At 39.2% G+C, this 25,932-nt stretch overlaps 1 protein-coding gene and 1 non-coding gene across 5 annotated transcripts in view; both read right to left on the bottom strand.

Annotated features, from left to right (window-relative positions):
• The window catches only part of UBE3D (ubiquitin protein ligase E3D), an 81,990-nt gene that overhangs the window by 28,972 nt on the left and 27,086 nt on the right, over positions 1–25,932 (bottom strand). For 2 of the 4 annotated variants that reach the window (XR_010830488.1, XM_066994619.1), the window contains exon 9: positions 6,605–6,743. Coding sequence is in view for 3 of the 4 variants with exons in the window: in XM_066994619.1 (XP_066850720.1) it covers positions 6,605–6,743 (139 nt within the window). In the remaining variant the exon portion in view is untranslated. Of the gene's footprint in view, positions 1–5,132; positions 5,626–6,604; positions 6,744–11,921; positions 25,406–25,932 lie in introns of those variants that run through there. The other 2 variants (XM_066994618.1, XM_066994617.1) reach the window with 2 other exon arrangements.
• On the bottom strand, positions 18,844–18,915 carry TRNAM-CAU (transfer RNA methionine (anticodon CAU)). The gene has a single exon. It is a non-coding gene; the product is annotated as a tRNA-Met (tRNA).

Here is a 25,932-nt window from a genome sequence, read left to right as displayed (position 1 = left end):
CTCATTAAAGGACAATTAAATAGCAGACAAGAAAAACATGGCAATCACTAAATTGAACCTAGAAATTTTTATCATTCTGCAAAGAAGTATTTAAATTCGTCTTTGAAACACTAATTCTTTTAATACTGCTTGCTCTTGTCAGCATTTTCTCAAAATCACTTCATAACTCTAATTATTCTGCAGTGTTTGAACAGATTTATTATGGCTTTTATTAAATGCAAACAAACAAAAATATACACACGTTATAACTTCTTTTATTTTCAAGTCAATTAAATATCTGTATGCTTATTTAGAAAAGACTGCATCTGCTTTCCATGGGCTCTAAGGCTTAGTCACTTGTTTCCTATTTACAATAAATTGTTTCAAATCAAACTTTAAAATTCCACATAATTATCACAATAAAACACTTATTAACACATGCAATGCAAAATGAAATCCAAACATTTAAGAGAGAGTAGGTGTTTTGGATGCTTTCCATAGGAAACAGTTGTGTTGTTTTTTTATGAAGAAACTATAAAAGCATCCCAAGCAAAATGAAGCCATCCTATGTCATCCTAGCAACTGACTGGAGTTAATCAAAAATGGAAAAAGCAGAAAGGGAAAGGGCATTAGTTTGCAGCCAAAAGAGGCTGACACTGACTACACTTGGTTTACTCACTGCAGTTTACAATTTGTAAAACTGGTCAGTAAAGGGGAACAAAAATTACTGTATTTCAACAGAATGCAATGTATTTGCAGTGGTTTCTCTGTATTACTGTGAGCTTCTATATTACTGTGAGCTTCTATATTACTGTGAGCTTCAGACAAAAATTAAAAAACCCTAGTTTGTCTAAAGAAATCCTAAGGGATTTAGGATCCAATTAATTGTCTGAAAAATATTGCAGAATATACATACACATATCCAAATCTGTAATTCATTCTGTGGGAGATGAGTAAGCAAGTAATACAAAGCTTAATTTAAAAAAAATGTTTAAAAAGATAATATTTCAATGCATAAATGGACTTATTTTTCTTTTCTGGGACAGGTGAATTTAAAAATATTGAAAGCCTATTTCTTTTCTCTTGATATTTTCATCTTTTATATTGCTATTTCCCAAATAACTTTGAACCACAGTATCTCCTGTTTGACAGAACTCCAGAGGAGTGGAGTCCAACTTAAAAGGTTCTGTGTGACATCTGCAGCTCCAAATGCTCAGAAGGGAACAAAAGGAGGAGCTGAGCTGAGCATATTTTTCTAAATTTTACTCGACAGTTTGCTTCAGAAAGGATTGTCAGAAAACACAGGTATATCTGCAATCATCCTCAGTTCCTGAAGCATACCTTAAGCTAACTTCTTTTACCACAAACAAGTTTGAGAATGCTATTTTAACCATATAGATATATAAAAGTCTCAACACTGAAAAAAGCACTGCATGTGAAGGCATGCTTTAGCTCAGACCATGTGCAGACCAAAGAGACAGCAGTAATTTTGTATTTTGCCTTCCATGAGTCTTGCATACTTTTGATACTCACATAGTAGAGCCATTAAACTACTACGGATACTGGTTTTATACATTTTTGTATTTTCTGAGCAACATTCTACTTCACATCTCTACCACTGTCTATTTTAGAATGTTTCTGCAGCTGATGAAAAGACTTCAAGTGATAAAAAAACTTGATTCATGAACTCAATTTTTTATAATAATTTTTATTTTTTAAAAAGGCTCTACTTCTCTTAACTAACTGAAGTGGACAGTGTGCTGATAAACTTCCAGTGACACTGGGTTCAGCACTGAAGAATATCAAGAACATAAAGACTGCTCAGCAGTCTTTAAAGCAAGCACAATCTTCTTTCAATATCATACAACTGTAACAGTAAAAATAAAACTGTGATCTATTTAACTACAAGAGCTCTTGCTACACTCTATGGCCTTATGAATAGAGCCTTGATATGGGAAGTAAAATGCCTGGTTTCCCACAATAATACCAGTGAGAGAGAATGTGCCGAACAGCCCCATATATCATCATAAGAATTCAATATCCAAGACATTTTCTGTTCACTGTGCTTGAATTCAGAGAAAGACAAGATAAGGTTAGCAAAACACAGCAGAGATTACTTGTCACTTTAAAGCATCTCCCTGTGTTAACTGTTTTGTGTTGTAAGCTCTGAAGTACCAACACACATTCCCAGACTGCGCTGAGAAGTAGCAGCTGAGCAGTTCGGTGATGAAGTACACGGCATCTCAAGTGGGTGATAGCTACAAGTGCTCGCAAGTATTATTTATAAAATACAAAGTAAAGTCCAGCCATTCCTGAAGCAAAGGGGTGTCAGCTCGGGTGGAGAGCCAGATAGATCAAGAGTGCAGTAAGGTAACACAGCCTTCTGTGTAATGTAATGGAGCCGAACACAGAGGGGGAAAACAATGCTCAGAGCAAAAGCAAGCTAAGAAATTTCTGAATCTTTTCTAGCAGCTACTTCCTCTCTCCCTTCTTACTGCTTTCTGCACAGCTCCAGGATAAATATGAAGTACTTCAGTCATCCTACTCCCACAATTCTAGGCATCCTGGTATGGGTGAGGGATTGTAAACCTGGCAAAGTGCAAGTCAGGACAGCAAATCCATGTTCTCTGGTAAACCTGGGGGCAGCCAGCAACCATCAAGAGCTAGTCCTTCCTTTTGGTCCTTTTAGAGTTTCCAGGCTCAGGCTTGCTAAGATTTGACTCTCTCCAGTCCACCAGAAAACATCAGTGTCACTGCACAGGTATAATGAGAGATGAGCCAAATGCAGCCTGGGACCTAGAATCAACAGTCCACTCTTACAAAAAAATTTAAAAAAATAAAAATAAAAAAAGGAAGCTTAAAAGCTGGTTGTGGTGATCAACCCACCCCTTTAAACTGAGAGCTGTGTACCGTAGTCTACTGCTGCTCCTTTCTTCCAGGCTGCTCCAGTGATGTAAACCACAGTGAAGAATCTTCACAGGGTCAAAACAGAATGAAAAGGGATTTCAAATATTATGTTACTAAGCAGTAGCACGCTGTTGGAAAATAAAATGTAATTTATGTCTCAGCACAGATATGGAGTCTGTTAAGCTAGTCCCAGAGAGCATTTCTAGAGCACAAAGCAGAACAGAGTTTATTACAGAGATGATTAGCAACTAAACACATTTACTTAATGTGGTTTTTACAACCTAAACATCACCCACGTATGCAGTATACCAACTAAAGATTTTGACTTGTCAACACTGCAACACTGAAATATAATCAAGAGATGGTGTAAACACAGTCTCAAACAACACAGGGGTATGGATAAGATCATTTCTGTCTACTTAATTACAGGTAGCTGGCAGTAGGTTTTAAAGTTTTACTAATATGAGCTAAACTATAACTTTTAGTTCACAACATGTACAGCTGCCTGTTAGATTCATTTTAAAACACTCTATCAGAACATGAAAAATGCCCCAGTGATCCATTTAGCTCCATATCACATGTCCAACAGTGGGAACATTTAGGAAAGCAGAAAGCTCTGGCACGTCCCTGGGTCATTTCCCTGCGAAATCCCTCAGCATTCAACATCCAGTGCTCAGTGGCCTAGAACCTGGCCTCCTGTTGAACAAGACTGCCACTTGTGGATAAAGAAAGAAAACAACTCTACAGTAGTTTTCAGTTCAAATATAAGCATTATATATATATATGCTTATATATATATATATATGATTTCTTTTTCTAGGCCATCGCAGATATGCTTAAGAAAGCAAAACTAGTTTTTGTCGTTTTGCTATTGCTCCACTAAGACACAACAAATATCAGAGTTTTCTATTAGTGCCTTTCTATTACTTATCATTTCACTCAAAGTCTTCTGTATTTTGATTGCAGAGGGATCTTATGCTCAGGTAACAGCACAACTTAATATCATTATTCCACCTCTCTGTGGATCTTGCCAACTTTTCCAGGAAAAAATACAGAAAAACTAGGACATATAATTCTAATACTTGCTTTACAGAAGGTGAATATCAGTGCAAAGAACAAGGCAAAAAAATGATAAGGCTGGTAGCCTGTTGTAAAGCTTCAGAGAAGAAAGCTGAGGCAAATTTTGTTTCTGCTTCATGGATTCACAAACAGAGGCCTAAACAAGGTTCCCAAGGATAAAAATAAATAAAGCAATATTTTCCTGGATGGTGTGTGCCCTCCAGGACAAACATTTTATGATGCTACAAGGAAAGTGAAAGTTAGAGCCAGGACCTTATTATAACAGCCGTTTTTCTTCCCTCAAACTTAGCAAAACACCACATTATCTTATTAGAGTAGGTTTCAGAACTTTGCTTTTTTTGAAAACTACAAATCTGTTCCTTTCTTGTTGCTGTGAGAGCACAATGGGAATCAGCTTAAAATGATAAAGCAGTATCTTCAGCCTGAAATCATTTTCTTAACCAAAATTACAACAATCTGATATTGTCACATCAAGCACTTTGCCACACAGATTGGCAAACTAAGGTCTGAACAGGTCAATCCTAGAAAGACGTTGTATCCCCCACAATTCAGCAAAGCATGGTGATATTTGCTTCAAATTAAACCCTCCATGGTCCCATTGAACTTCAAGTTTGAATGATCTGTTCGGTAACAGGCCAAAAGGAACAAATACAAATTCAGAAAACATGGGTTCCTAAACTCCAATTGGCATTTTTGGGTTTTTGCCCTCACAGATGGATGTGCTTGGAAAACAAAGTCTCCAAGTGAAACATTTTTACAGGAGTCACAGGAAAAACTACACACCGCATCCTTCCTCAGCGATCACCTCTCCTGGTGACCAACGAGGGCTTCCACGGCCAGGTAGGCCCCTACTGTGGGGCCCTACCGTGCCAGCGGCCATCAGCAGGGCACAACCCACCGGAGAGGCACCACAAAGACTCCCGAGGCATCCCCGTTCTGTGTCTGGGGAGCACCACCACTGACTTGTCTCTAGGCCAAGCAGCGCAAGGATTTAAGGGTTTGATGGTTCAAAGTCTGATGAATCCCAAATGCCCCGGAACAATAAAGTACAAGCATGCAGATTCTGACAAGGAAAAAGAAAAGTCTAAGGTATTTTGTGTTCTTAGGTAAAAACCTTCCTCGATTTACTGATTCACATCAGCACACACACAGAGTCTGTTTTCGTTTGCTATCTCTACACAGATTTAAAAAAAAAAAATCCTAAGTACATGACCTTAGACTTTTATCACATATTATCGACAATGTAATGGACAATGAATCCATTCTCCTAGATTAGTCAACCAAAACATTCACTTCTTAATAGGAAACACAGATTAGTCAACTGTACGAATAGTTATTATTTACCAATCTTTGAAACAGGATATTCTTCAATTTTATGGCTTCCAAATGTACAATCCAGTAACAATCCTGACCTTTGGTATTAAAACATCATTTTGAAATGATAAATGGATGCTGTTCAGTTGAGAGATCTCCATACACAGATTCCCTGTTTTCAAGTTCACAGGATACAAAGGAAGGACACAATGCAGGTGCATATTTATTTCCTAACATTTAGATGTGTTTTCAGCAGTTGTCCATCACTGTAACCGTATTATAGATCAATTACTTGATTTTGTTTTATGGCCATCTTCTTCCTAGGTTCTTTCTGGCTCCAAAATTCTGCAATAAGATTACCTTTCACTGAACATATTTCAGGAGCACAAATTACATATTCTCTTGCCTTAACTGAAAACTGTGAATGCAGACAAATAGAAAGTACAAGATTTTCTGCTACGGACTCTTTAGGACACTCATTTCTGCTAAGATGACCATTATTCTATCAGACCATTATTCTGTCAAACACAGCTTCAGATACGTTTACTGCTCAACATCTGATAGTTTAGATTTGCATCAACTCACAGCTAATGCACTACGTAACTACAAGGGAAGACAAGTATCAAAAAAGAAAAAAGGATGAGTTGATCTGTTGCATGATGATGAATCAAGATGCCTGTATATACTGCTTTTAAAAATTGTGTGCGTTCAGAAACATGCTTAGATCATGTAAATCACTATTTAACACGCCTGCAACAATGGTTTTCTGAGGAAAATTTCCATGAATAGTGAGAACTTCAGCAGTAACATAGAGTGACATTCACATGGGACAAAACTGTGAATGCTTCACTACTAATTTTATACACTGGCTTGCATATTTTGTCCTATTGCTCCAACCGGCTTTCACCACTGTCAATCTTTATTTTTAGCTGAGGACTTATGTGTATATATTACTTTTTTTTTTAATTTTTTTAAGACAAGACGACTTTATATAATGATGCATTTCAACAGAATTATTGAAATTACTGAATATTATAGCTACTCCAGACTAAGTTTGAAAATTTTATTTTCTTACTTTAAACACTAAATTTAAACAGTGATTCACTGTTTAAAAACCCAATGGCATTGCTTGCCCTGGTCTACGTTCACTACTACTGGAAAAAACTGAGGATGAAAAGAAATTCTCCTTTGCTATATATAATTTAATGAAGAGTTATGCAACACCAGAAGATAAACATTTAGTTTAAAAGGGCTTATGGGCCCCAGGGATCTCTCTATTTCCTAGAAATAACACCATTATACTGAAATAGCAGCTGCTCCTTACCTGAAAAGAGTTCATGCACTGAAGTGAAGGGGGCAGAGAGGTGGTACTCAATCCCAGTATCAGCAATAATTCCAGACAAGTTTCTGATGGAAACTTTAAGGGATGAACTCCAAAATCATTTTCCCACGCATCAGCAAGGCTGTAAATTAAAAGAAATATATTTATATATATAAAATATACCTGAAAACCAAGTATTTCAAACGAATACTAGGATGTGCCATAGTATTGTGATAAAAGATTCTCCTCGCTTGTCACTCCTCTCCTTGTAAGTCACAGGTGTTTCTGCCAGAAATACCAGGTGCATTTAGAGCACTTTATACCTACTGCCAATTTTACAGAAAGATACATAACTTGAAAGGAAAACTTAGCATACACTAGAACAATTCACTCACATTTCTTACTCCAAGTTGAATATTTCTGAACCAAATGTTAACTGCCACTAGCAAATTCCCATCATATGGTGTTTTTACACATAGAGCATTCTAACTGGAAAATAATGCCTCCACTTTTTGTCCTTTCACTTCTGAAAACACAGGAGGGACAGACGTGATTTCAAAAATTGATATTTATGATGCTCTCATTGTAACCTTACTAACACTAAGCACACCCAGTTCCTTTTATAAAGCTTTCTGCTTTAGATGTATTAAAAGAATTAAGATTTTTTAGAGCTAATCACACCCTATAAAAACATTCTGAAAGCATGTTTCTATAAACTGTTCCTGCTACCACATGGTGAGAACAAGATCAGTTTAACAAGATTAAATCAAAACACGAGAATATTATACATCCTATTGTGCGTTAAGGAAGAAACAAGCCTGCACAAACTGCCAGATTGATTAGCGATCCAGTTATTTACTAATTTTATCTGGCCAGCTAGTACCATATACTCCAGACCAAGGCAGATGCCAATTATTCTCAGCAGATTTGGAAGTATTACATTTTGGAAGACAATGTTTGCTACCTTTCCATGTCCAAAACTTCAAGATTTCAATACACAACTTTGGCATCAGCTTTCATTTTTAAATTCCTCCAGCTCTTCTGCAGACAAATTGTTCAAACTGACTAATCTTTTGCTCTTGAACTCATCTGCTTGTTTTAATGTCTTATCTAGAAACAGCTGAATTTTTATAAGCATATAAAAGAGTAGGCATTACTGCAAGATTCACCGCAAGTGAAAACTAAGCAAGTATTCACTCCGCCTGTATCCTTCTGGATGATACTCATTCCCTCAAGTCTAACAACACTTGTCTGTAAAGTCAGATATAGGCTTCTTAGATATAGGCTTACATATACACGTTTTATGCATATGCTTCCACTGTTAACTCTTCCCAGCGTCACTACTAGCTCTTCTGCATTTTCTACTTAGCTTAATTTGCACATCTTTCTTCAAAGAGTCAGTATATTTTTTTTTCTTAGCTGCATTTGTAAGGAGGTAAGAAACTGACCTCTTGAATTTTAACTGTTTTTTTTCCTTTCCTAACCTTTACATTTTCTCATCCTCCTTTGCTTATCTATGGGTATGTAATAACCCACTTCTGCTTCTAGACACAGAAGCAAAACCCACAGTGCACACAAGGTCAGAGGGGCCTTCATCTCCTTAAAAAAAATAAAAAATACAGGATTGTGTTCTTGCACTCTTTTGTTTGTTTTTAATTCACAATAAAAGAGAATTATATCACTTCTAAATTACCAGATATACTATGTCTTTCTCAACCCAAAGCCAGAATGAACAGGTCACTTTGACATGAGGAGATTCAAACCATGCAGGGAAGGAGAAGAAAGAAGGGTGTCTGGCCTGGCACCCTCTGGCATTTCATATGGCGATACCTCACATAAGGTCTCCCCATGTGGCTGACACCACACCAAAGAACCGAGGCCAAAACCTGCCGCACAACAAAGCCTTCATAATACGCAGAACGTGGCTGGAAATTGGTTCAGGTACTGTAGCTGTGCCAGACAGATCTGGAAAAGCTGTTTAAAGCTAACGCACAAAAACTGTCTGCTAGGACACGAAGGTGAGTAGCTCAGAAGACACCCTGGAGTATTTTCACAGTCAAAAGGTACAAACCTTCAGCTAAGCCTCCGGATACTTTATCTATATTAAAAGGAAGCAGGACTCTTTAAAAATAGCCTGCGAGAGGTGAAGCCCTGACTGGTCCAGAGATTGTGGGGATGTGCCAGGGGAGAACATCCAGCTCTAGATCACAGGCACTGAGCTGCCAGCAACCAACGAGTCATCATAATTGTAACCTAGAATTGAGTTTCATATTTCACCATCTTTTTGTAACTTCATTTCCACACATAATTAGAAATTAACCTTTGTTATGTTCCTTACTGCGTCTCTGTTCTACAATTTTGACTGGTGCTACAGGTAAATTGAGGTAAAGCTAGCAAAACTGGGGCTTTCAATTTTTCACAAATCAGCAAGTCAAAAGGTATCTTCAAACACACAGTAAGAGAGTTTGGAGACTGGAGGTGATACTGTAAGGTCCTGGGGCTTGGGAAGGCATTTCCACAGAGCAGTGCCCCTCTGCAAAGAAACCTTTCAGAACTCCAGGCACTACTCAAAGCATTACAACTTAATTCAGTATCCCGATTCTATTTTTACTTCATGACTTGAGGATTTTTTTGGAGCTGCCTCCTCATATTAAAGCCCAACTCTTAGAGCACTGACACTGCATTAGGGCATTTTTTTTTAGGGCTGTTTAGGGCTGCATTAGGGCTGTTGGTTTACATGGGGGAAGGACTGTTTCCATAAAAACATCTAGCCCAATTATATTATAATTCTTGTTTATTAATAGCTCAGTTATGCGCATTTCCTGAAACGATTCCAGTGTGTTCCCTTATTACAAACAAACCATGTGTGTCCTAGCACTTACAGCTCCAGGAACACTCATGTTAGGAATTAGTCTTTATGACTTGTCCTTTTGCAGCATCTAACACAAGTGCTTGTGGGAAGTTTGTGCTTTGTTAGACCATGTCTCTTTGTTCTTCTTTACCCTTGAGACTCAGGGGAATATTTTTCTATAATCTTCACTGTAGAGGAAAGAGAAAAATGTCTGGTTACAACAAAAACAAAAGCCCTATTTTTTAATCTTAGTCTCACAGAACCTGCAGAAAGAGGATTGTCTCTCTTCCAGTACCGGAAACTGTTTGTTTTCTATTTACTGAATGAGCCAGATCAGTTGATAGTGATCCTCAGGAGAGCTAGTACCCATAGAGGACAACCCAGTGCTTCCTCCCAGACCAAGGCCAAATGCCAACAGTTTGAACTGGTTGAGAGTTCCTTAGCCATGTAAACAAAACTGTGTTTCACTATCCTAATTTTTAAAGAAAGAGTAATTCAATTTGACATTAAGATCAGGCAGATTGCCAGAGGGAGTTTTGGGGAGGGCTAAGAAAAGACAAAAAAAAAGAAATCAGCAGGATTCAGAAGTGCGCATGGTAACTTTGGATACACGAGGGACTTCGCATGCACGTGCTCTCCTCCCTTGATTTCTAATACTTTCATTCAGCAATGAATTCTTGCTTCTAAGCTGCTCTTGAAAGAAAGTACACTGGGCACAGCCTGCACCTTTTGGGAACAAAGACAAGAGCCAGAACAAGTCCCTGAGAACATAGCTCATTATGCTGTCTGAAAGGAATAAAGAGAAGGTAAAACAACAGATTAGCTGGAAGAAGGTGAGATTAAAAAGAAAAATAACTTATGCACAGTGACTCGTGTTTTGTACAATTCATCTTTCTGCAAACATTTGTTTTTTCTATATTGAAAAAAAGCCTTGAGATTCTGGGCTTTCCAGTTTGACAATAAAAATTATGACTCTCAGTATCGAATAAAAATTAATAAACTCTTCACAGATTCCCTAAATCATCACAGGACACAAGACTGCATACCTCAGACTGACTTTGTGACAGATAAAACCTCACCACCATAGACCTTTGCAGTGTTTGAAGGAGATGTGAGTCAGCTTCAGAAATCAGGCTTTAAAACAAACAGATGTAGTAAAACACACTTGATAAAATGGTTCAAACTAGGAGCCTGCTCTGAGTTAAGAAAAGAAAATGTCAGACTGATTTATTTTTTTTTCCACAGTATGTTAAATCCACCTCTGTAAGTCATCATCATTCAGTTTTTCCTACCAGTGATCTCACTAACCCTAACTATTCTAAGCATCATGTCTGTCGCTCCATCTTTCCCATTTATTTCTTTATCACCCCCTTTCTGAGAACTTTTAAGCCCCTTAGCATATTTCAACCAATTTTTCTTAAGAAAGATCTCAAGTATATTAGGTTTTAGCATGTTTCAAGTTCTTCTGAAAATCGGTGTCTGAATAGTGGAGAGAAATCCGTGTTAGTTACCTCACAGAGAAAAGCTACTGATGGAGCTCATCAGCATATATACCAGACAAACAAGTGACGTTTATATGGGACAATATTAGCAGAAACTGAATATGACATTTCCATCTAGCAAAACCAACTGCAACAAGTAAACACATTCTTCTCAGCCTACTATACTCCCTAATGAGTAAGCCGAATTGAGAGACTTAGTACTTTTACCTCAGCTTTACTTACCCACTCCATTTTGTGGGTACAGGGCAACTGGAAAGGAAAACCTTGTTTGGAGGCAGAAAGAAGGGTTGGTGGTAATGACACTGCCCCATAAGGGCAAAAATCAGAGCTCTTCCTGGTGTCAATCCAAACTTAAGATGCAGCCCCCTACAGATGAAAATGACACCCCAAACTCACCCTTTCTGTTTCAGCTACAAAATATACATTACTCTTGGCCATGGAGACACAACAAATAGACATAAGATTAAAACATATAAAACAAGACCTTCATATAACTTTCCTTTTGAGAAAGAACCACGTGATGAATGCTAATCAAGCTGTTTAATATGCTTCAAGCATAAGTTTCAGAACTGAAAGCAGTACAGAAAGTGAACAGAGTAAAATTCTACTCAAGAGCAAGAGGCAACATTTGGCTACTATGCTAGATGCTGATGACATAACTATGTGCAATGTGCTAAACTTTCAAACTAGAAGGTTGAAAAAAAGCAAGAAAAAAAGATGAAAAGCTGAGACTATCCCCCCCCCCCCCCCCCCCCCCCATTTTTTTCAATACTTTCTCTAAGGAGCAGGATGTGTGAAGGAAAAATGTAGAGCATGATATCATTGTCACGCTCCCATAACCAGTCAAAGAAATACAGCCAGGAAAGTAAAATTCCTACAGCAATATGAGCAAGACATTTTTAAAAAGTGAAGTTTTTTAAAAGTGAAGTGCTGTTTTCAAAGCTGCTTAGGTAATAATAATGGGAAATCCAGGGAAATTTGCTTTTCTTTAAAAAATATCAGAAAATCTTTTCTGAAATTCACAGAATCATTCAGGTTGGAAAAGGCCTCTGAGATCATCAAGTCCAACCGTTAACCTAGCACTGCCAAGTCTACCACTAAACCACGTCCCTAAGCACCACATCTACACATCTTTTGAATACCTCCGGGGATGGTGACTCAACCACTACACTGGGCAGCCTGTTCCAATACTTCACAACCATTTCAGTGAAGAAATTTTTCCTAATATCCAACCTAAACTTCCCCTGGTGCAACTTGAGGCCATTTCCTCTTGTCCTTGTTTCACTTCTTGCTTGGGAGAAGAGGCTGACTCCCACTCCACTACAACCTTCCTCCTTGAGGTTGCTGTGCCCCCTCAGCGGCTCCTCATACAACTTGTTCTCTAGACCAACTTTGTTGCCCTTCTCTGGACATGTTCCAAGGCCTCGATGGCCTTCTTGTAGTGAGGGGCCCAAAACTGAAGACTATTCGACATGTGGCCTCACCACAGCAGAGAAGAGGGGGACCATCGCCTCCCTGGTCCTGCTGGCCACACTATTTCTGATACAAGCCAGAATACTGTTAGCCTTTTTGGTCACCCGAGCATGCTGGTGGCTCCTATCCAGCCAGCTGTCAACCAGCACCCCCAGGTCTCTTTCTGCCAGGCAGCTTTCCAGCCACTAGTAGCCACGCTCCCAGCCTGTAGAGTTGCATGGGGTTGTTGTGCCCCAAGTGCAGGACCCGGTACTTGGCCTTGTTCAACCTCATACAGCTGGTCTTGGCCCATCAGTCCTGCCTATCCAGATCCCTCTGCAGAGCCCTCCTACCCTCGAGCAGGTCAACACTCATGCCCAACTTGGTGTCATCTGTGAATTTACTGAAGGTGCACTCAATCCCCTCATCCAGATCACTGATAAAGATGTTAGAGAGAACTGGCCCCAGTTCTGAGCCCTGGGGGACACAACGTATGAACAGCCTCCAACTGAATTTAACTCAATTCACCACAACTCTTTGGGCCTGGCCACCCAGCCGATTTTTTACCCGCAGAAGCGTACACCCATCCAAGCCATGAACATCCAGTTTCTTCAGAGAATACTGTGTGAAATGGTGTCAAAAGCTTTACTAAAGTCTAGATAGACAACATCTATAGCCTTTCCCTCATCCACTAAGCACTTCACCTTGTCATAGAAGGAGATCAGGTTAGTCAAGCAGAACCTGCCTTTTTTAAGCCCATGGTGACTGGTCATGATCACCTAATTCAACTAATTCTGAAAGCATGAGATGAGCAAAAATTGAAAACAAGTATTCAGATAAGACTACAGATAAGACTAAAGGTAAAACAATTACTTCTCCAGCAGAACTAATTGATCACAATGTTTTCAGATACATACATTTAATTCATCAGGTATTTCTCCAAGGGTCATTAAGGAATTGATCCCCATGAGTTGCTACCATGTTTATGTAAGACAGAGTAAGATGGGAAAATAGTGTCCTTAAAAGCAAGGTTTAAGACACCAAAAAAAAATAAATTACATTTTATTTTTATAATTCCTTGACCCTAAGTACTAGCAAACAAACCCAATCAGTAGGTCATGGAACCCACCCATAATGTCCTGTGTCCTCACAAAAAAAAAACACACATTCACAGTATATCAGTGAAGTAAGAGAAATCATGAAAAAAATATTGGGAGTCTTATCAGATTTTGAAAAACTGGACAAGAACTCTTACTAGACTGCATTTTTTCAAAAGAAATTGAGTTTCTGCTTCTTCCATTAATGGCAAAGCCATTTATCAGTAGTAATCATCCCCTACCATGCATGACATTAACTTTAAAATGCAACTGTCTCAGCAACAGATAAAACATTCTGCTTTTGAAGAGGAACAGGCGAGCCCTTTTTTTCCTTTCCAGAGCTGCCGCATCACCATCTTTGATTTACCAAGCTACTTCCATTAATACATTAACTTGGAGTAGTCTACAGAAATCAAAACTGGAAAATAAAAAAGCCCACACTCAGAGAACTATTCAATGTTATTGCCAAGGCACCGGGTTAATTTCACTTGTTTATTTACAATCTAAGTAAATGTGCTTTGCATTTAAGGGCTCCAAATGCTGTGAAACACTTGAAGGAGATTATTATAAGTTAGCCATGGCTTCAGTGTTTTGCTGAATCAAAGCCATGCTGAAGAATCTAATATAAAAGCTGACAAAGGCTCAGCACTAACTTTCAGGGTTCACTGAATTTTGTTAAAGTTGCCCTTTCCACAAGCTGCAGCACTGATATAAATGACAGATGACTTTATTGAACCAAAGGACAAACTTGCAAAACTAAATAACTATTTGTAAAAATGATTTAATCTAAAAACAATTCTAAATTACAGTTGATGATGTGTCTATATACTTAATATACCAGGAGGCTAAGTTATTTATACTTATAATTATCCCTGCAATGATCTAAAAATGACATAAAAATCAATGCATGCTCATTAGCTTCTAAACTCTTGCTAAAATTTAAATAATATGGAACAGTAAGAAGTGCAGTGCTTTCACACTGCCTACAGCAACCTACACCAAAATCCTTTGGAAAAAAAATTCTTTACAGAATCAAGACACTGTTTTCCTCCTAAAACAAACATCTGCAGTCTTGTTCTAACTTGGTTTATTATTCGTGTTCAATAGCTGGGAGCATTCAAGTGATTTTTTGAGAGACCTTTCCCCAGGATAACTAGTTGCATGGTATTCCAAATTAAAAAGGTATTAAATCTCTCTGAAAAGACAGTGAAGGCAAGAATGAAAATTTAACCCACTGGTGTCCTTACAAGGAGATGAGCAAGAGTAGTAGAACTTATCAAAGGGAGTAAGAGAACATACAGCAGTAATCCAGGCACCCACAACATGAGGGGCTGCTTTTTTATGTTTAGTACAGTCGACTACAGAGGCCTACAACAGAAGTATTCTAGCTCCATCTCTAAGTTGTGAACCTTTTTACCAATGCATCACTATACAGACAGGATGAAGGTTTATTTAACTTTGAAACTGTATTTCTAAATAGTCTTCAATAATCTTCTGTAAAATAGTCTTACCATAAAATTACTGATATTTACATCACATATTATGTAACTACACATAAATTAGTCGTATATTATTATATAATTATGTAATTGTACATAAATATTAAGTAATATAAAGTATATATTACATATGTATACACATACAACCATTATTACAATTCTTCTTTTTTCTGTGCAATGCATACTTTAAATTGAACAACTATGTACTTCTGGCGTGTGCTTCAAAAGAAGTTAGCTAGATATCCACTACAAAAACAGCTTTTAAACTTCTCATCCTACAAAACATTAAGTCCTCTTTCAACTTTCCGTGTGTTGCCATCTGACAGAGACAAGTTATTTAATACTAATAAGAAAGGCTTGTAATGCAAATTCAAATTTAACCTCGCCAGAGTACCATCTGCCCATTGCCATAATATCTTTCAAAATAGCTGACATAAGAAGTATCAAATGTTCTTGTAATATTTCAAAGGGCCTTTTAAGTAAAATTATGCTTTTTGATCAAATGAATGCTTCTGTGATTTAAAACATATTACACTTGCAGTTTTCCCATTTATAACTCTAATATGTAGCATAGATTAAGGACCCCAGGCTAAAAAGTACATTGAAAGACAGGGATTAAATGGTTTTGTTTGTATTAGACAACTGAATATGAATCTTAACCACATTCAACTTATTTATGTATTTTAAATTATTTTACTACTTCTCAACATGCTTTGATTATTTTAAATTAATTACAGAAAGTCAGAGAGAAAAGAAAAAGCTGCCTACCTCAATTTGCACTGTACAGGTCAAATTCTCTTTCTTTTTGTTTACATCAACCAACATTTTTATTAGACTCAGCTGTCGGCTCTTTACTTAAATGTAACTACAATGGTTTTGGTGCAGTTATTCAAAAATGTTATTAGTACAAATAAGTCCTGTGTTTAGCCCACAGATTTTTTTCCCTCAAAGTGGAAAAGGATGAAAACAGAAAAACAGCATTAGCACACCGTGCCAACACAGATATGGTTGTTTACAAGTAGATTATTCCTTCAAAGCATAGAAACGTATCTCCACACAATGCAACTCTTTTCATGGCAATAAATCTTGAGATTTTAATCCTGTCCAGGAGTAACTTCGCCTTGGAGCATGTAATTTCCAAGTAATGCTCAACATACTTCTCCAGATTAAAGGTTTTTAGGTGTGCACCAACTGCTTTTTTACATTGCCTTGCCTCCTCCAGCTGGCTGCTATGAGATTTCCAAAGCATTACTTTTCAGTTGTAAAACCTATCAGCCATAAAATACTTTCATTCCACTGCAAAACAACACTAATTGTACAGTATCTGCAGAAGACAAAACAGAACTTCAGCTGCAAGAAACACTGAAATAAAGCTTAAGCATCACAGGGAAGGATTAACAGGTGTTCACCTATCCTGCAACCTTTACACTGAAGATTCACGGTATCTAAAACAAATTTCTGAAAAGCTAAATCAAGCACCAAAGTATAAGGCAGACTTGTGTTCACCTACATGAGTGGTACCATGAACACTTTCAAATATACTAAATCTAAAATTCATGACAGTACTCATACCATGCACAGATGGTCAGTGAGTACATCTATGACATTATCATCTTTATTTAGTTTCAGTACCAGGTAAGCAAAAATAGGCTGATCATAGAATGAAGAGAAAATTTAATTTGCGGGAACTGACCTTGGAGATAAAATCCCAAGCCAGCCAGGTACTTCCCATGACACATCCTACCAGCAAAACCACAGTCTATAAAAGGCATAGCAGCAGCATCTAGAACCATAGAGCCACCCCATAACAGTAGCTGCATATGGGGAGGGAAATTCTTTCTTCATTTATCTGCAAGATCAAGGCTTTGTGGCAGAAGTTTAAGCTGTAAAAGCAGCAAGCTGCAAAAATAAAATTTCATCAGTTATAATTTTCATCAGAGCATCTGACTGTAAGGAATACAAGCTCACAGAGAAAACAAAGCTCCTGCTGGGCTTGTGATGCTCAAATGTACATAGACTAGAATAATTTCAAGCTGGAAGGGACCCAAAGGACCATCAAAAGTCCAACCCCTCACCCCACATAGGACCACCCAAAAATCAGACCATATGTCTGAAAGTGTTGTCCAAATACTTCTTAAAACTAAAGCAGGTTCGGTGCTGTGACCACTGCCCTGGGGAGCCTGTCCCAGTGCCCCACCACCCTCTGGGTGCAGAACCTTTCCCTAACACCCAGCCTGACCCTCCCCTGTCCCAGCTCCATGCCGTTCCCTCGGGTCCTGTCGCTGTCCCCAGAGAGCAGAGCTCAGCGCCTGCCCCTCCGCTCCCCTCGTGAGGGAGCTGCAGGCCGCCATGAGGCCTCCCCTCAGCCTGCTCTGCTCTGGGGCTGAGCAAACCAAGGGACCTCAGCTGCACCTCATATCTCTTGCCCTCCAGACCCCTCACCATCTTGTAGCCCTCCTTTGGACACTCTCTAATAGCTTTATATCCTATAAATACAATATCAATAGTAAGAAAACATGGAAGGCAATTCAATGTATTCACAATATATTTCCCTTAAACTGCCTTTTAAAATTCTTTACGTCATTTTTGCTTAGCTGGGTGCAAAAGCAGAACTCACTGCTCTTCAAAGAAGCAACTTTGCTTAATTAAGGAGTTCTTGTACAAAACCAAGAAAGCACAGGAGCTTAGCTCTTGCTGGGTGTTGGCTAAAGTCTGTTGTGACTGCTCTTGAAGATACATATCATGAAGAATTGTTGGCATAGCTCCAACGTACAATGTAACTGCAGCAAAGCAATGTAGTCCCACCAAAAGGAAAAATAAATTACTCTCGTAAAAACTGCATGGCCAATGCTTTAGAAAGTGCTGCTTCAGTTTAATGGCTGTTAAGGCTTTAAACTGCGGTTTTAGAATGTCTTACTGCATCCTTACTGCAGGTGGAGAGAATTCAAATAATTTTGCTGGAAACAATAAAAATACAGATTGCTTTGGCCACATCGCTGCTGATGACCAATGCATCATACTGGAGGATGGCACTGCTGATGGTCATCACCATCTCAAATTAGCAACAGTTCTATCATGACTGTAGACTGCAGTTTTTTTCTTGGTTGAAGTCAAAGATATGCCTACAGCACAGCATGAAGGACTAACTTTGTCCATCCCTTGAAATACTTTTATTTATTTTTAGCACTTCTTGATACCTTCCTGGGATACACTTTACTCTAAATTAGGACAGATGGCTTGGTATTTACCTAATGTGTTGCATAATTGTAGTCTGCTGTGCTGGGGATGTATGCAGATGACGCAGAGCAACGTGGTATTGACCTACCACTCAAAGCCAGACTAGTCCAACCCCCTGCCGAGCAGGATCACCTAGAGCACGTTGCGCAGGATGGCATCCAGGCGGGGTTTGAAAATCTCCAGAGAAGGAGACTCCACAACCTCTGGGCTCTGTCCCAGTGCTCTGTCACCCTCACAGTACAGAAGTGCCCCCTCATGTTCAGCCAGAACCTGCTGTGCTTCAGTTTGTGCCCGCTGCCTCTCGTCCTGTCGCTGGGCACAACTGAAAAGAGACTGGCTCCCTCCTCTCGACACCCTCCCCTCAGATATTCATACACATTGGTGAGGTCTCCCCTCAGCCTTCTCTTTCCCCAGGCTAAACAGGCCCGGCTCTCTCAGCCTGTCCCCGTACGACAGGTGCTCCAGGCCTCTCATCATCTTCGTAGCCCTCCTCTGGACTCACTCCAGTAGCTCCGTGTCCCTCTGGTACTGGGGAGCCCAGCACTGGACACAAGGCTCCAGGTGTGGCCTCAGCAGGGCTGAGCAGAGGGGAAGAAAATGCTGCTAGCAGAGGATGGTTTCGATCCATCGACCTCTGGGTTATGGGCCCAGCACGCTTCCGCTGCGCCACTCTGCTCCTCAGGTGCAAGCTGCAGCACCACTGACCTGAAAAGCCAGCATGCATCAAACAGAATACTCCATTCCTGAGCTTCCAGAGCTTTTTTTTTTTTTTTTTTTTTTTAAGTAAAAAGAAAACTTCCAACGTTTATTTTAGGCATGTAGAAAATAAGGGCCATGGCCCTAGGCTGGGCAAACAGAGGCAAGCCTCCCCAGGTATCTGACATCCTGAAGGGTAGAAGTGCACAGCAATGCTGTAGGAAAACCAAGGCTGCTGTTAACAGCTACTTCACTGCAACTGCTGACATGAACGTGCTTACCCCACAGTAAATGCAAAGTAATTCCAGACAGTTCATCCTTGAAATATTCATGAAAAGGATCTGAACATGCCTGCAGAAGTGGTGAACTCAGTTTCATGACATTACAACAACGTTGTGTCTGATGCTTCAGTAGTGCCTCTGTATGAACAGAAGTCACATATTAACTCTCAACTCAGAGAAGGAGTGTTACAGGTTTGGTAATAGAAGTCAGAATTAAAGCTTAATGCAAAAGAGCAAACACTGAGAACAAAAACTGCAGAAATTTACCCAAGGGAAGACTGAATGAAATCGTGTAGGCATTTGTCAGTGCAAAACTCTGAACAAAGGAGGAATGACTAATTTCTTGACATAATGTTTATGATTGGAGTGCAAAATTTCTCAACACACAGATTTCTCAGATTTCACAAAAGAAATGAAAAAATAAAGCAACTCTGCTGATTCAGAAGTGTGTAACATAACTTTTTACCAACCACACTATGGCCTCTTGTAAAATCTTTTTCATAAAAAAATACTAGGCTCATTTTTTTTTTAATTTAATTCAACAGTCTAATTTTACATCAGATTTGTCATTTCCAAGCCCTTAGAAATTCTATCATTTTCTAATTGCTGCAAGAAAACAAGAGGGAGTTGAACATAAAGTATCTCATGAAATATATTCCATTTAATTCTTCTTCTATAGCTTCCTAGGAGAAGGCAGTAGGGACGCGAAACTGAGGTCCCAACAGAGGCATACATGAGTAAAAATTAACTCACAGACACAGAGTAGAGACTTGAGAGCTGAAGGATAAGGTTAAGAAATCACATTAATTGTACAGAGAATTAATCCTCTTGTTACGGCATAAGGCAGATCTTTTTCACCTTCTGGTTTCTTCAGTGTCGCAAATAGATTCCTTCTAACAATGACAAAAGTTTTCCACTGCTGGTCCTAGTATAGTGAAGTGGCCTTAGAATTCAAGAAGTTCTGTCACTACATTTTTCTGTTTATACTGATGGTTAATAGTAACTTCAGCTTTGGGGAAAAAGGACACAGAGGAAAGTGAGTTCATGCTTCTGTCCATGATTTCAGCTCTACCTTTATCAAATTCTCGTCATTTTTAAAGTTCTTTTCAGACAATCCAGTGCACCTTTGCTTTGCATGGCTAACCATAGAAAAGTTTTTGTCTGTAATAAGGGCTTAGATAAATAATCCCAAATCCCAGTGGGCCTTGTTAAGGCAACATCATAAAATTTTTTACACTTCCTTATGAGTTTGGGGAAAAAAAAGTCTATGTATCAGCCTAAGCTCACGCTGACTAATGTGGCCTTAGGGAAGGGACTGTTGAAATGCATGCGTACAGCCATTAGAAATGGATTTATAGATGTAATTATGATAAATCAGCACGGGTTTATTAAATAATGATTAATGGTTTAAAAACTTACTGTTTTTCGAAACCATGCAGAACCAAAACATGCAGAACCAAAGTTTAAATGCTGTAAAGCTGGTAACTTGTTGGTTCTGTGCATTGTGTGCACCGGAAGCTATTTGTGTCACTCAGTTTTGGGTAACCAGTGACCTGACTGATGAGCAGGGATAGGAGAGCTGATGGAGATGGTTCCCAGCTGGTCACCCTGCCTGGATGTCTGAACCGCTCATCACTCATTTCCTAAATTGACATGGTTCACAGTGCAGCGTCTTTAAGCAACCCAAAATTGGCAACAATTTACTTTCAACCATATGCTCTAAACTGCAGCAGTTGAGGACTTGGCTGTCAGGTGGCTCAGACATCCGTGCTGCAAAGGCCGGGCGAACAGCTGGTACAGCAACCTCAGCAGCCAACCCAAGACTGTGACTGAAAAGCAGGATTGGTTTAAGTGGGACAGTCAAAGTTCCTTATCGAGTCAGTGAAGGAGAGGAGCAGCAATGTGGTGTGAACGCTGGGCAGGCAGCAAACCCCGTGAGCAAACACCAGCCCCTAGTAGCACGCAGAGGGAGTCTTCAGTGTCCTACCCCAATGGCACTGATTTCAGGCGTGTGATCAGGGCTCAAGACTAGCAACAAAGAGTAACACTTACTGAGAATTATCAACCAGGCAGGTGGCAAAGAAGTTATTTAAAAAAAAAAATAAAATCAAACTGAATGAACAAAGCTTTGTATAATCAGTGATAGCATAGCATTGTTCTTGCCCTGTACCTAAAACCCTGGGTTGCACAGGCACGGCATTAAAGCTCTTTGCTTAATGTTCTCATGCAGGTTATTCATACTAACTGTGCCACACGAAGATTTGCATATGCTCCATAAACCTTAATACCCTTTTTAAGACCTATTATACCAAGCAGGAGGCCATTTCTGAAGCTGAAATGGATTTTCAGAACAATATAAAGATAAAAATGTTTTCTGGGCTCTGATTTTTAAACCTTCGGGTAAAACTAAATCATTTTCACAGTGCTGCTTATATTCCATATTGAAGTATATACAAATACCAGACACTCCAGAACATTATGCCTGAATCCAAAGGGAGAAGTTATCTTGCTGTACAAATAAAAGTTGTAATCACTGTTCACAAAAAGCTCTCAGCATGCTGCTTTAAAGTTATTCAATTTTTTTTTCTGCACTGTACTGACTTCATAAGAGAAGCAAATTCAGTATTTCACAACATAATTACAATAACGTGCAGCCAAGTAAGGAACATCACAAATCACAGAATCAGTTGATCCTGAGAATTCACGAACATCACAAAGTACTGTTTCCACTCATTCAATCCACACCATTGCCAAACAAAAGCTTAATTACTAAAGTTAATATTTCGCATATGCCATTCTTCCCCTTTACGACTCAAAGTGTAATTTCCCTGGAACGGTTTACTTTTATCATTTTCCTTATTCACTGATGTGATTGTAGCAGAATTTGTACAGATGCCTGCTCTATGCAGGGTAGGGCACAACACTGGCATTAAAATATCAGGCGTAGCTACAGGTCAAATTTAAATAGCAATTAAATACTAAACAAATAAATTAAACCAGCAGTAAAGCACACAACTTCCTTTCCTAAAAATGGTCTTTAAAACTAACTGCAAATCTAGAGAGCACAGCTTTCCCCTAGCCCCTTTTCCCTGTCCTCAGCCAACATGTCTTCACACAACAGCCAACTTTCCTCTGGGAGTGGAAGTACTCCTCCATAAATAACCTCCAATGCTTCACAAAACTGTCCCTAATTTTTAAACTTCCTCCCCTCTGAGCTAATTCCCAGGTTTTCCCTTTCAACTAGTCAGAAGCTTTCACCTTGCATTATGACAGAGATTTATCAGTGTCTGTATAATCCATACTTAAGTTCATGGAGCCCTCTGCAGCACTTACGTGGCTGTCCACAGAGTCCTGCCACAGGCACGGAGCAGAGCTGGGGGAATCGCACAAGCCATCTGCTGCCCTTCTGAGGTACCACCGTGGGAACTACAGTGGGCACACACACATACCTTGACACAGCCAGATACGTGAAAACAGATGATTTTGGCTCTTTATTTTTTGTGAACTTTCTTAAAATTTTATGGATCGTGAGCAAACAAATCTAGTCTCAGCTTAGAAGCATGAGGAACAGAAAAGGAAGGCATAGAGCACAGTAGCTGGGTTCTGGACATGAGCAAGAGTAGCACTGGAAGTCAAAAAGAAAAAGAGGGGATTTAAATGGAAGATTAAATCTAGGTTAAGTCAAAATTTAATTTAAGGTTGAATTTTAATTAATCAAGTCAATGTTTTAGAAGAAATTCTTCACTGTGAGGGTGGTGAGGCCCTGGAGGTGTTCAAGGCCAGGCTGGATAGGGCTTTGGGCAACCTGGTCTGGTGGGAGGTGTCCCATGGCAGGATGGTTGAACTGGATGGGCTTTAATGTCCCTTCCAATCCAAACCATTCTGTGATTCCATGATTAAGTCAGTGCTGAAATAGGAGTTGATGTTACAGACAGAGAAAATGCAGATTTGATGAAAGGAAGTAAAGAAGGCATGCAAAGACTGATTCACAGCCACCAGTACAGTGAAAATAGACGCCTTTGAGTAAGCTAGTTCATTCAAAGAGGAGATGCAACAGCAGAAATAAAGGCAGCTGCAGATAAACTACTACAAATCCTTTGCAAATAAAAGTTAATTAGAATGGACTTCAGACATAGAAGAACACATCAGAGGTTTAAAAAAAAAAACATCACACTTCATAACTACAATCTTGTTGACCAAGAGCCAAATCGAGACTGTGGTACCAGTGTGGCTCTCAGCACACATGCTAACTTCTCACCCTGAAGAGAGAGCAAACAATATACAGCGAAGGTGAACTGGGAAGTCTTTCGGTAGGTCTGTGACACAGCCGGTGCACTGAACTAGAAGGCATCTCACTGCCAGAAAGCTCATTTATTTCTCTGCAAGAAAAGAAACTGTGTCAAAGCATTCCTTTTTGCAATTTTGTCATAGAATTATGATTTGGGTTGGAAGGGACCTTTAAGACCATCCAGTTCCAGCCTCTTCGCATGGGCATGGACACCTCCCACCAGACCAGGTTGCCCAAAGCCCCATCCAGCCTGGCCTTGAGCACTTCCAGAGATGGGGCATCCACAGCTTCTCTGGGCAACCTGTGCCAGTGCCTCACCACGCCGAGCGAAGAATTTCTTCCTAAGATCTAATCTAAATCTCACCTCGTTTAGTTTAAAACCAATATCCCTTGTCCTATCACCACACACCCTGGTGAAGAGTTTTTCCCCATCGAAGAGCCTCTCCCCATCTTCTTATCATGCTGCATCTTAAAAGCATTTATGTTTCTCGGCAATGTTATTCTTACTGAAAGGTTTTGCAGGAACCTCACTGCTCAGATATTAGAAACCTTCCAATCTCCAGTTTAACATCTTCATAATCAACCATAACAGTATGATCTCTTCAATTTCTTCTGAAGGCAATCAATGAACATTTACAGTTATCTGGTACTCACTGCTACATTATTTTCAGCAATTTGCTGAGTAAAGACTTGCATCATAAATAATTGGTGATACCAGAAAGCCACCAGGATAACTGTGTTACATAGAATGGCCCTACGCATAAAGAAAAGCTGCAGAGTTGATAAAAGTGTCTGCAAAATTTCTACACTGGGGGGCAAAAACAGCTTCTCAGTAACTGATTTCCTTTTACAGAAGCCACTGAGAGTTTCAGCAATTTCAGAAAGAACAAAATAGCATCTCCAATAAAACAACCTCTCAACTCAAACAAGAATTTGCTTTTCTTAATCATCACGAAATGCTTCAGAACTCAGAGACCTTAATAATATTAATGACATGCAGCCCCTGCTGTTTGAAATACAACAGCTGAACATCAGTTTGCAGAAATAATATGCAAATAGTTGGAAACAGGAAGTCTCAAACGACAGATTTTTAGGTATGGCTACAACCAATAAAGCTCATTTGTTAATGGTATTAAATGCAAAGTGCACTGAATCATTAAACATCTGAAGGCTCTTCTTAGAGCAATGTTTCAGTCTTGTTTTCAGAAGATGATTCTTTACACTACCAGCACTAATTCCAGCTGGTCAAAATGATCGTGGATTCTTTTTATTTTTTTCCAATTAAAAATATTCCCCAGCTTCCAGAGGAAGTTCAACATCTGGGAAAAAAATAGTGTAAAAATACATAAAAGCATTTCGGCAGTTTTGTATGCAATTGTTTTCATCATAAACTATCAACTCTGGACAAAGAAGAGGAAATACAATATATTGCTGAGCCTTATTGCTTTGTAAGGAACACAGGACAGTTTGGAAGCTAGCAAAAAAGGAAAAAAGTTCATAAGAAAGTGCAACTACAATGCCTGACACACCTCATCAACATTTCCATATTGACATAAAACAATTGTGGGGGGGGGTCAGAAAAATCAAATTCTACCAGGAACAAAAAAAGTGCTTAGGTTAAAAAACGACTTCTAACTAACTCTGCTACTGCAGCCTCGATCAATATCAACTGAACTGATCAGTATGAGCTTAAAAGTCCAAGCTGGAGCATTGGAGGTAGGCGCATCCAGGTCAAATAAATGCCCGGAGTCATTCCCAGAAGAGCCGTCTTCAACGAGACACTGCACAATTTTGCTTTCCCCAGGAAAACCAGCAAAATCAGGATCCACAGGAGCACTCTGGTGATTGCTGTACTGCTGTCTCCAGGAGTACAGATGACTCCATAAAATCTATTCGGATCACTGTGAGGTAAAGAAAAATTTGAAGGCTTAACAAGTATTCTGGTAGTGCATACATGCTGAGAAGAATGTAGACCAAACGTAATACTCTTTTAACCACACAGAGAGGGGAAATGGGCACAGTCTATCCAACAGCTGACTTCTGGGTAGATCTAACACTCCTGCCTTCGGCAATTATTTGACTGAAATTCAGCAATGTATTTGTCTGAAAATCTAGAATTCTGCAGCAATTTTATTCCCTGGAACAATACCTTCCACCTTTCCAGCCAGATCTCCTCCCCTCCTGCCTCGCACATTCATATACACAAAGGCATCAATTATTATGCCTATTAGTCATACAAATTATTTCATTTATAGCTTAAGGCCAGTGTTCAGAGGACCCAGCAAGAGAATTGCTTGCTCTGTTTATCCTTGATGCTACAGCATTCAAAATAAGCATCCAGCAGCAATATCCTATTGTTAGCACACAGACATTCAGCAAACAAACGGAAATATCCTCAACAACTTCACAAATTAGCCTTCCATGGTCT

The sequence above is a fragment of the Anser cygnoides genome, chromosome 3 (assembly GCF_040182565.1).
Source record: "Anser cygnoides isolate HZ-2024a breed goose chromosome 3, Taihu_goose_T2T_genome, whole genome shotgun sequence".
Taxonomy (NCBI): domain Eukaryota; kingdom Metazoa; phylum Chordata; class Aves; order Anseriformes; family Anatidae; genus Anser; species Anser cygnoides.
The sequence above is the reverse complement of the archived record's forward strand: the minus strand, read 5'-3'. Positions and strand labels throughout refer to the sequence as shown.